The 13235-nt window shown below is 32.5% G+C and overlaps 1 protein-coding gene across 2 annotated transcripts in view; it reads right to left on the bottom strand.

The window, feature by feature from the left end:
• Positions 1 to 13235, bottom strand: part of HOMER1 (homer scaffold protein 1) — a 130467-nt gene that overhangs the window by 50543 nt on the left and 66689 nt on the right. For both annotated transcript variants that reach the window (XM_019641018.1, XM_019641019.1), the window contains one exon: positions 6816 to 6955. In XM_019641018.1, the coding sequence (XP_019496563.1) occupies positions 6816 to 6955 (140 nt within the window). The remainder of the gene's footprint in view (positions 1 to 6815; positions 6956 to 13235) is intronic.

Raw genomic sequence — 13235 nt, 5'->3', positions numbered from 1 at the left:
TGCAGATGAACAATAGCATTGCTTGTATTGGTTGTATGTGGAGGAGTATAATCAATTTGGAGTAATTGCTACAGAAGCACAAAGTGATGAGGCTGGGGAGGCATCATCTAGTGACCACGGATTGGTCTACATACATCATGCCACTGAAATATTTTAAGGAGGAAAGTGACATGGTCAGATTTTCGTGTTTGAGAAAATATATAACACCTGTCAGAGCAATATGCCACTGAAGAGAAAATATCCAGTATTCCAAAGCTGCAAATTATATCTTCCAAAATACCTCCACCAAGAGTTTATAAGGGTGTTACAACAATGGATATTACTAGCTGGAAATTGCTCAAAATCCTTACCCTGGGCTAAACCATATGTCAATCAGAAAGATTCCTTTTGAAAGTCTAAACTAGAAACCAGATTGGATCATCTAGTCCCAATCCCTCTGTTTGGGCTTCTTTTATATCTTCAAGTGAAACTCACACACTCACTGTACCACAGACATCACAACTGCTTACTGCCACATACACCACAAATTTCACACATTCATGTGCCTTGCTTGGCCTTGGCCTTGGCCTCTGCCTACGCTCACTTGTCCCTTACTACTCTAGTAAGAGGAAAGATGGAAAGCCAAATCCAAAAAAAAAGAACAATTTCCCCTAAGTCCTAGAACAGAACTGTCCATATCACAAACTTTGCTTTCAATGGAATCCCTACTATGGTCTTCTAAGAACAGAAAGAGAAGGACAACAGGAATTTTTAAAAGCCCTCTACAAGGAAGAGATCATAATCAATCTAGGGTCAATCTGTTCCATTGTGAATGACCACACCTCTAACTCTAGCTGGTCATCTTGAACACAGAAGCTGACAACCACTAGGGATGGACTGGTGAACATTCTTTGCTATTAATTACAATGATAAGGCAGAAGGGGGAAGGGACTAATCCCTATGGGAGGTGGGTCAGTAATGTCTGTATATCAAATGAAGAGTATTTTTCGTCTTGCAAATAATCTATATTAAGTTATAGTGCCTGAAAAAAATGTTCCAGCAAATTTTTAAATTTTCTTCAAAACCTTTTAAAAGACGTTAGAACAGAACAAAGGTTAATTCATAAAAAAACTGAAGATAGGAAATTTAAGGTTACTTATTTAGAAAGCTAATAAACATTCTTGGTCACTAAACTACATTTTTTATTGTATCTTATTAAAAAATATATAAACTGCTTTTCACTTTCTAGAGAATGCAGAACTGAATATATTACCAAATTACCATAGCACTTCTTATAAAATGCTATCTGTTCGCAATTATGGTAAAGGAAATTCTGACATCTCTAATTTGTTATGTTGCAATCTCTCACAAGCTGTCTTGGCCTTCAAATTAATTTTTAAAAATCGAATCTAACTTTTGAGGTTCCATGGTGGAACAATAACAATATTTAAATCAATTTTAACTGCAACAATAGAGGAATCCTACAACTTATATTTTTCATCTGCAATTATATCAATGACAAAGCACTTCTTGTGAAAACAAGTCCCAGCTTTACAAAGTTTTACCAAAACAAAAGTTACCTACAAGACATTTCTATTTTGGTTCATAACTATAATTCTTTACTATTCATAAAAAAGAAATAGATGACATAGCTGTAGAGAGTTCAGTAACCTTAACAGTCATTCACTTTTTTCCTGTTTGTATCATCTTTCAAGTACAAACTGTATTTGATTCAAGGTAAAGCACTATTTTTTTTATTTAATATGTAACTAAAATGGCGTGCAAAATTTCCAATGAAATTTAGTTTTTGAAATTGTAAAAAATCCCCAATCACAGTTTTAAAGTAATAGCTTTCTGAAACTCCAATAATGAAGAAATTAATTTTCTGATACAAATGGAATGAACCCACCCAGATTTCATAAATTTTTATAAAATTGTCATTATACTGATTTAAAGCAAAATCAATATACTAAAGAGTAACGTTTCTGCATACATGCTTTAATGAATATCAGGAAACACATGAAGTGACAGGAAAATCTCTTTAACAGAATAGAAGATACATGCAGTTCTCCGAAATGCATAAATTCTAGCAGCACCAATGAGAACATATTATTTAAACATTAGAAGAATTTAAATATAATCAGTGTTTAAAAGAGCCTATTTTCCATTAACATAATCAAACTGTTACTAAAATTTATTGGTACAAAACTAGCTTCACAAGCTATTAATGTCTATATATCTGTTCTGAACTCTCAAATATATAGCAGCAGTTATTTATCAATAGATTACTGTATATCTGAGGATAATAAATGTGCAATGAACAAAGTTAAAAGTTTTAATTTTAAATATATTTCAATATTATATTCCAGTGCCATTGGGATATTATAAAATTAACAATTTCCAGAAGTATTTAAATAGCTTTAAATCTTAAAAAATTTTTTAAAAATCCTAGAATCTATTATTATTAAGAAATAAGAAAAAATTTCAGAATTCCATACACATGATGCTATGAAGCAAAAATATTCAGTGGAATGAGGGAACAAAACCTTCTCCCATGCGCATATGCTAGTCTATTAGTATATAGCTACTTTATTTAGTATATAGCTACTCTAAGACTATGGTCTCAAAGGATACCTGAACACTTCAGTGAGTCAGAGTATATGCCTGCTCAGTCCCAAAAGGATACTTAGGTTAAAAAATAATTTTTTAACAAAAAATGCCTTTTACACAAAATTTAATACCATTTCCCCAAAGAAATTAGTTTACCATCTCCCTCTTTTACACATTCAAAAATTTTAAAAAGTATTTAAATAAATACATTTAAAAAGTGTTAATTTACTGAAATTTATTCAATGAGAATTTTTTTGCATAGTTTATGACAAGGACATAAAACAGTACTATAGCACTTAACTAAGGAGTATTGAGCAGCCCATTTTTTAATTTAGTTTTGCAGTATAATTAAAAATCAAAGAAAAGAGTAAGAAATTCAAGTAACCCTATAATGCCACTGAGTTAGATAGAATACAAAAAGTTGTATTACTTACAACTTAGCCTAGTAAGTTTTTTTAAAAGTTCAAAATAATTTTAGGCTGTCTCTTGCCTAAGGGCAGCCTCTATTCTGCCTGTGGAGAGGATCACCTCACAATAAACTTCTTTTGTTCCTTAAAAAAAAAGTTCAAAAGTAATTTAAAAAAATATTTGTGGATGAATATCTGGGATTTGCTTCAAAAATAATGAAACAAGAGTGACCATTTTTTTCCTAACTGTTAAGGCTTGGTGATATGTTCGTAGGGATTCAAAATAGTATTCTTTTTCATATACATTTGAAAATTTGTGTAAGGTCCATCCATGTTGTCGCAAATGGCAGTATTTCATCTTTTCTTACGGCAGAGTAGTATTCCATTGTGTACATATACCACATCTTCTTTATCCAATGCTAAGCAAAATAAGCCAGACAGAAAAAGCCAAGAACCATATGATTTCACTCATATATGGGATATAAAACTGAAAACAACAAAGGACAAAACAAAGAAACAAAAACTCATAGACACAAACAACAGTTTAGTGGTTACCAGAGGGTAAGGGGGAAGGAGGGTGGTAGAAGAGGGTAAAGGGGGTCAAATATAGGGTGATGGAAGGACAACTGACTCTGGGTGGTGAACACACAATGTGATATGTAGATGATGTATTTAGAAATATACACTTGTAACGTATGTAATTTTACTAACCATTGTCACCCCCAATAAATTTAATTTTTAAAAAATTGTGTAAGTTTAAAGAGTAACAAAAATTTTTGCATATTTCTTTAGAGCTAAGTAATGCTTTTTTAAAAATACACAAAGCTTATAGAAAGTAAAGAACAAACTATTACCACATTACTAACACTTTCAAGAACAAATGAAAATCAAGGCCTTCTTTTGGTATGTTAATTAGGAATTCATGAGACTTAGGTATAAAATTTGAATTTTAAGAAAAGCATAAATTGGCCTGCTAAGTAGCCATTACTACAATCAACTCTTAGTTAACTTGACTGGGTATATCACTGTTCCCCATATCCTTCCTTTAAAAAACAAAATAGACATTTTAGTAATTATGCTCCTTATTTAGCAGTTAGATGGCATAAACCAGAATAGAAAAATATCGGTAAAATATTGTTTTTGCTATTCATTCTTTTCTGTTAAAATAAGTACTAAGTAAGGAATACAGTCCAATAACATTGTAATAACTATGGATGGTGTCAGGTAGGTACTAGACTTATCAAGGTGATCACTTCATAAATTATATAAATGTCTAACCACTATGATGTATACCTGAAACTAATATAATATTGAATGTCAAGTATAATTGAAAAATAAGTTTTTTTTAAAAAAATACTAAGAAAGAAAAACAAATGATCTAAGCCTTAAAACAGATTTTAACTGTCTTCCTTTGCCACGAGAAAAAGAATGGCGAATCAAGTTTAAACTCTTGTGAGTTTCAGATTTAAATAAAAATTATTTCAATATTCTTTCTGTTTCTAATTCATGGAAACACTTGATCTTATCTCTACACATGTATCCTAGGATAGGTACAGTTATTAACTTCCTAACACAACAATGTGCTTGTGTTGAGGATTTGACTAAAATGCACACTTAACTAACTGGCAGTAGGATACACTAGGGTCAAAAGAGCTGAGCTGTAGTCCTAAAGTTTTTAGTGATGACCTAGGTGTGACCTAGGACAACTCGCCTAACCTCTGGGATTAATCTCATGTGCAAAGGCACATGTTTTCAAACTTTGACATTTAGCACTATAATCTAGCACAGAGATATGTACATTACTGAAACAAAGTTTCTACTCTTATTGTGAGTTTTACTCCGAAGTTTCCTATTTGGTTTTATTATATTTCACTTTTCAGAATGCCATGAATAACCTAAATTAATTTCAAATTACCACAGTTTGGAAAATTCTGGATTACACCATCTCTGAGGTCTCTTCTACCTGTAATGTTTTGGGACTCTAACATTAGCTGCAAAATACACCATCTTTTATTGCAGGCAGAACTCAAATCGAGGTCAGGGAATAAGTCTTCTGAAATCCTATAGCTAAGACAGTTTTACAATAATAAGAAAACGATAAGATTATGTAATGCCTTTAACATAATTAAAAACTTAAATTGACCTGATCAGTCTTATTTTCAGAACTCAAACATCTCCATGGCTAATCTATAGACTCGAGTAGTCAAAGAAGCTCTATCTTCAAATCAAATAATTCCTATTAAACTCCCAGGATGGAGAAAACCAACAGATGACGACCAATCCCAGTTGGTAACTCCAAGTACTAAGGACTATCAAACAAATAAACACTCAGAAAATTAAAATAGAAATAGTTTTTACAAATGTTAAAATACAGTTATTTCTAAATGCGACACTATTCAAAGCGTGACTCAACTGTCAGCCAAATAAATCAATTTTATAATTATGTTCAGTGCAGTTAAGTCTGTTTATTAAATGGATATGTTAAATATAACTTCATAGGAAGGATATTTTTCCTCCCTCAACATAAATTGCATACTAATCACATAGCTCTTTAATTTTAATTGCATATTGTAAAAACCCATGTTTTACAAATCATATATAGTCTTCAGATCAGAGAAACTAAAATTTTTCACGTGTTCAGTCATTTTTACAGCTTCAGAAAAGAGAATATGCTCATACTGCAATAGTTAAACCATCAGCTCCATGATAATTCCAAGATATGCCTACTGCTTATGCAAAATATTAGTAGTTTTAGAAAAAATTTGAATAGCTTCACCAATAGTTTTACCCATTTATTCCTAAAAACAAAAAACAAATGAGAAAAAACATTAATTTCTTCTTCTTTCTCAGCCTGACCATGAGGTCCCTCGATGTTAGTCTCTAATATGATTAATCCTATGCCCCTAATACTCAATAAATTCAATTAAAATTAAAATTCTAATGAAAAAGAGTTTGGAATATCTCACTTCATAAATCTTCTGAATATGCTAAAGAATTTGATTTTTTTAAAAACTGGTCCCAAAAAGTGATGCACAACAAAGGGCACCTGTTTTCTTAATTTCAACTAATAGTACCTAGTCAAAAGTTTCCAAACGAAGATAAAAATTAACTTTAAGACAATGACTGATTTGTATTTGTTTACATTTGCAATACTGCAGTTTCGTAGACCTTCTTACATCCCAAAAATACCACAGTATGGCCAATAATTAATGTAACTGGTTTGGAACACATTTAGGATAAATTGTATCTTTTTAAAGTATCAAATTCGTTTAAAATTCAGAAACATATTAAGATTTATCTTCTGTTAGTTGGTTTGCAAAAATAATTTTGACATTATCATTAACAGGTTCATTCTAGAATTTACCCCAACAACTTGCTTCCTTCTGTGAAATCATACAGTGAGATCACCTCAAATATTATGGTAAAGCTCAATTTTAGAGTAGGAAGTCTATTTAAAAAAAAAATTATAACCCTCAAGAACACACATGGAAATGGAAACCAGGTTAACAAAGGAAGCCTTCTAGGGGCTGTGTTAAAAATTGAAGTACAATATGTATATTGTTTCACCAAAAAAACGATTTGTATTGTAATTAGCTCAGTAGCCTTTTATCTACACTGAATAATGGAAATGTTCACCTCAGTCCAACTAGGAAACTATAAATTATTAAAACCTTTCTAAGGTTAACAGAAACAGTTAAAAAAAAAAAAAGTCTGACCTGGAATTTTCACTCAGGGTTGTAACTTTGCAAGATTCATCTGAAACCCAAATACCATTTGTACACATTTTACTTAATCATGATGCTTGAATTGAATCTGTACCTATGTGAAAATGGCAATGCATTCTGAGTTGGTTCAGCCCTTGGCTCTGAGTTCTGTGTCACATCAGGTGTTCTTTCATCATCTGTCCCATTGATGCTTTCTGGTGTTAAAGGAGACTGAAGATCCCCGCCTGCTGATTCCTTAAAAACAAAAGGGGGAGAAGGGGTGACAGGATAAAAACATATTATGTTTCTGCTAAAATATACAAGATCATCTTTAAGTTAAAGCTGACTCTGATATATGCTTACTTATGAACCATATTTTAATTGAGATTTGAGTCAAAGACTTAGAAAATGAAATCTGAAGTAGTAATTTTTAAAAGCAAAGCAACTCATAAGAAAACTATCTGAAACATAACACGATTTAGAAATGTAGTTTCAAAGAACTGAAAAGCTTGTGGATTTATATAAGCCACTAATTGCTTCTAGAATAAAAGATACCCAAAGAATTACTTCAGAAGAAAAAGAAGATGGCATAAAAATGCAAGAAGATGTGATTTTATTTGGGAGGGTAGGACGGCAAAAGGGAGAGGGAAATCTTCAACAAGTTTCCATTTTTTTATTTGTCTTACTTTTCAATTCCTAGAGTTATTTTAAAAAGCAACCAGAAATGCCTGTATAACATATTATACATAATGATGTTAGTGTATTTTGGCTTTTCTTGCCTGCTACTCATAATGGAATTATTTTATTTTGCAAAATTTCCCCTTATTTCTACTTTTAATTAAGATTTGCCTATCAAGGTAAATTTAATTTATCCCTCTGGAAAATAAATGGAATTCAAAATGAAGCTAAAGCTGACAATTATTCTTGCAATTATCATTATTATACAAATTTGATATTAGAATTCAGAATTAGGGATCATTTGAGAAACCTGTTAACCAGAGAAGATCTTAGCACCAGATAGCTAAAGAGCAGCTCAGTAGACCCCTTGTTATCTCTGGGCAATAAAACTTCACAACTGAAATATTAGGCTATGTGAGGGAACAAAATGAAAACATCAGTGCCCAACAGGGAACTAGTTAGGTATGGCCAGTTTGTCAATTTAGAAGAATACAAGATTTCCTCAAATAAAAACAAGAAAAATATGTGCAATATAGGAAAATGCTTAAAATTAGAAAATATATGAGAATATAAGGATATATCTAGGTTATGAAGAAGTGCTAGGAATATGGAACATACAAATGTGGTGAGACTTTCTTTTGGGGGGGGCTTCTGGTTTTTTGCTGCTCTATATATTTTATTTCACATTTAAATAGTTTTACTAATAGTACTATAATGCTATAAATTATGTAAGCTATCAAAGATCAAAACGCAACTCACTCTTAACTATTTTTCAATTATTAATGAAATCTTTATTTTGACCTTTAATTTCACTCTTATTAAATCTTTCTCCTAAATCCTCTTTGTTTCCATTAACTAATAGTCAATGCATGAATAAAGTTTATAGTATAATGTGACAACGTAAAATTGTTTTACTACAAAGTCAAATCCTACTAAATGAATAATAGGAACAATACCCAAAGTTGACTACTTCTAGGTCAATTATGAACCATATCAATTAGCCAGAAAAAGTTTAAGCAGCCAATTAGAAATCATGTTATCATCTTTGGTTTCAATAAATCAGGACTATTTTTCTCCAAGAAAGGCCAAACCAAACTAAAATAATCAAGGTTGACTATCCAATTGCCTAAACAGCAAGTTGGCCAAGACCTAACTCAGTGGAAATGGTAACAGAAACAAATTACTATGTTAACCTGAAATGAAATAACCAGCATTAGCAATTAAGGATTCACTTAGGAATTTGCTAGAAAGGGTTGACAAGAGTGTGAGGAACAAAAGTAGACTAGGATTAAAAGAGAGGGAGGAAGAGGAGTAGAGTTTGACTTCTGGTTCTTACTACCTTCTGGGGAAAAATTAGGAGGGTTTTGAGGCATGTGTCTTGGGGAGGCTAGAAATGTTGAAGTTACTTAACTAGAAAGACTGTTCTCAGAAGCCAGTTAAGGAAAGGAAGGTGAGAAAACAAGGGATGAAGGTTGCAACCATTCTAGCATCTCAACACAGAAAGCTTTTCTCCAGAAAACTTGAATATTAGCTATATTTAACGAAAGGCATATTTAATCACCTTAGATCGTTATATCTAAAATGAAAAAAAAAAAAACAAAGCATGATTTTTAAAAATAGGTTTTTTAGAGGCGGCTGGCTGGTTAGCTCAGTTGGTTAGAGCACAGTGCTCATAACACCAAAGTTGCCGGTTCAATCCCCACATGGTTTGCTGAGCTGTGCCCTCCACAAACGACATGAAAAAATGGCTTTAGGAAAAAAAAGTTATTTTAAAAAAATAAAATGAATAATTACCCATGAGAACAAGAAAAAGTTTCAACAGCACAGAAAGGCATAAAGGAAAATAAAATGTTTTTGCCCTCCAACTATTCCACAGGTAGCCAAAAGGATTCTGTGAATCCTTGTAGAAATTTTACATGTGCTAAAAATAATACGGTGAAACTTGTTTTATTTAATATATTCTAAACATCTATATAATCTAATTTCTTTTATAATCTAAATTTTGTGAAATTTCCTAAACATTCAACTTTAGTTATTCCTTAAAAAGATTAGACCTTCTATAAAGCCAACATTTTATATCTCTAAATCAAACATTAAAATAAACTTGGAGGTATATTTATTAGACTGCAACTTTAGAAAAAGAAGGATAATTTCTCTTCAGAAAGAGATTCCTAAGTTAATATAGCTAGCCATTTCTGTAGTAAATGTTTAAGGAAAAAAATTATCAAATAATATCTTCTTTGATGTGTGTGTGTGTGTGTATGTATATATATGTATATATACATACACACACATACATACAACAAAGTTGATAAGAAAAAAGTAAAATATAAAATATAACTAAAAACTGAAATTTAACGACTTTCTATCATTTTTACAACCTTATTTTGAGAACTAAAACCACTCGCATCTCATTTTGTTTCTGGGAAACTACCCTCACACCCCATTCCAAAACAAATAATCTGAAAAAGAAAAATTGCAGTCAAATAAGAAAAATATTTTTGTATATTACAATCTGAAAGAGTATCAAGGAAGCCAAAACTAACAGATGTGACTATATCATAAAAAAGGAGCTTGAACACAGATATAAGATTCAGGAAGTACTGCATTTTAAGAATTCTCTCTTCCTACAGATTTGTTAAGTAGCAAGAAAGGCCCCCAACACCCCCCCCCCAAAAAAAACCCTCAGAAATATTCTGAATCACATGAAGAAGACATGTGATCTCGTCATCACATGAAGATGACCTTGGCCCTGACTCCAGGCCAGGCCTTCAGGTGTGTGCTATATAGTGGAAGGGTGGGGTGGGAGGGATGTGGCAACATTGCTATTCCCCACTAGACCAAATACCACCAATACCTTCCATCGAATTCCAATAAGGCCTAAAATCAAAACTCCAATTAGTTTCATCCTTTTTTGACTTAAGTAAAACAGGGCCCTTTTCTGTATCATTTAATAAACAATCATGGAAGACTCATTCTATTTCAGTCTTTTATATTTAAGTGAAGATGAGAACACCACTCTTTTCAGAGCAGAGATGACAGGAAAAATGAGGGGAGGAACTAATGATTTTGAGTTCCCCTGGCTATGGAAACAGAAAAAAATGCTGGGAAAGAGAGACAGAAGAGCAAAAGGATACATAAAGGAAGATGAGGCCAAGAGCAAACGTCTACCGTCATAAATCATTCCCTACACCTGGTCACCACCCAGAGCCACCATCTCTGAAATCCTATTTCTGATAACCATGTCAGTTCCTGTATTTGGACTCTCTGGATTAACTCTTGTTCATTCTTCCCTATGAAGTGACTCATGCTCAGGGCTAGTGGGTTAAGCTCCTCCACTCTGCATGGTTTTGTACCCACTAGTATAATTAAATTCTTACCAAGAGTCAGCTGGATTTGTACCAAACATATTTATGTCATTTGTATTTATATAATTATAAAGTTGAATTTAGTATTATGTAAACTACTGAAATTTGAATGCAAAACTAAAATGATTATTTTAATAAAAAACAAATTAAATGCTTTGAAGTGACTAAAAGGTAAACGGCTAAATAAAATCCACAACTGAAATAGCTATGTATACTATTCCATAACATATATTATACCACATAATATCATAAAAATGACATAGAAATCTACTAATATAACACCCAGATTTCTTTACAAGTGCCAAGGGTTAGCTCTACTTACAGAAAAATACCCAGAAAATTAATTACCAGTATGATTTATATAAAATAGAAAACATGGAATTTCAATCAACAGATTCATATTCAAAGAAAAGACTTCAGCTTTAAAGCAAAACAGTGATGAATAAAAAATATTATTAAATTTTAATTTATAAATTTAAAAGTATCTTTAAAAAAATTCTTCACATTAACTGACTTTTGGGATTAACTCATATCCTCTCTACCGAACCCACTCCCTTTCCAACCTGCTCTTGAACCTTAAGATGTATAATCTCTTGGCCCTCTGATAATATGCTACTTCGTCAGGCTCAACCAGGCTTTATTTCTCTCCAAACACCAGAAAGCTAACCACCTTATTTATACTCTCACCAGCATCATCCCAATTTTGGGGCTTCTTTCATCTTCTATATTACCTATCTTGTCAATTTCCAATTTCAAATCGACTGAACTATCATCCCCCAATTTTCTGTGCCCAAACTACCATGACCTAGGCGAGAAAATACTGTTAAATATGCTGATTAGGGCTATGAAGATAATTTTGAGCTCTGACTTTAATTATGCTCTTGAAATGCCAAGTAATCTTTAATTTATTTACTCCCACTTGACTCTTTTTCTTCTTTACCTAACGGCTGTTCCAAACCACTGCTCAGGCCTTCTCTCGCCTCAGTTGTCCTTCCTCTCAGTGAATGATCTAATTCTTTCTTCACAGAGAAAATAGAAATAAACTAGCATAGACTTCCTCAATCACCCTCCTATCTTTATCTGAGTCCATATTTATCCTTCCCTCATGTCTCAGATAAAGCGGCTAATTTGTTTCCATTCTCCCCCCTCACATTACCTCTTGCACAATGCTCCATCAATGATCCCTTCCTTCTATTCTTCTTTTTCCTTCAACTGACTCCTTCCTTACATTTAAAAACATATTTAAGTCACTCCTACACATATGTTCTAGAGAAAAACATTGTTAGCTCAACATCCTCCTGAGATTACTCATAAAAGAGAAACAAATATTTGTTACCTTATATTTCCACTACCAAGCATTTTGGTCACAAACAGCCCATAGTCACCTCCTTTCATTCTAAAACTACTTCACATTGCCCTTTCTTCACCAGCAGTCCACCTATAATTACAGTGAACTCCAGTTAATTTGGTTGAAAGTCCTACGTCCCATCACTGGAACTCTGACATTGCTGCATCATTGCCTGCAATTTAAAATGTGCAGGAAGAAATCTCTTGACTTCTGTTGGTTTATTTCCTATTTCTACTTAGTGTCTTTCCCTATATCTCCCTCAGATTTCTTAAATGACAATCTTTAAGTGATAATTTTGACTCCTGTTTCTCCTCCCTTTCCATTCTATTTCTTTCTGGATGATAGTCTCACTTACAGCTTTAACTACTATATATTTGTTGATGACTCATGAGACTTAGCTCCAATTTCAAATTTCTAACTACCCACAGGACGTATCTACCTGGATGTCCCATGAGGATATAACTTCAATATCTGAAGTGGAAATCTTCTTCTGAAATTCATGTTACAGACCAAGAATAGCAGTTTCAAAAACATCTAATTCCTCCTTTACCCTCACCATTGCCTCAATTACCACATTTCCTCCAAGTTCAGTCAATGTCACCATTGTTATGTCTATTCCCTCCTCTCTATTCTCACTGCCAGTACCTAGTAGGTAAACCCAATAGAGAAATGGATAAGTTCTCCATTGAGAAAAGTAACAGGATCAGAGACATTTACGTCCACTGCACTTACTTTGGACAGCAAACAATAATATCCAGAGAATTCTAGTGAAGTTTTCCTGAGGTCATAAAAGTTGTTCTTGTGGTATCTTATTCAGTAAAACCACATTTGTTACATGATACTTTAAAAGTATCATATTAATTTATAGGCATTCACTAATTCTAATGGTATATTTGTGGGCTAGATATATAAGTAATACAGTGCAGGGTAGTAACACTTTGCTAATACAGACCACCTTTCAAAAAAATTCATTTATATCAAGTTACACCCTTGTTAAAGAAAATCTAAAACATTTGAGATTTAGTGTGCTTATGTTCTAAGATCATATAGTTCAACCTCTGACATGGATTCAAGAACTACCCAGATAAGTCAACTGACTTTCACAGGACCAAAGAGCTAGTCACAAAGATCCTAATAATCA

Source organism: Hipposideros armiger, unplaced genomic scaffold (assembly GCF_001890085.2).
Source record: "Hipposideros armiger isolate ML-2016 unplaced genomic scaffold, ASM189008v1 scaffold_55, whole genome shotgun sequence".
In the NCBI taxonomy this organism is placed as follows: Eukaryota; Metazoa; Chordata; class Mammalia; order Chiroptera; family Hipposideridae; genus Hipposideros; species Hipposideros armiger.
Note: the sequence above shows the minus strand (reverse complement) of the source record. Positions and strands in the feature narration are given on the sequence as shown.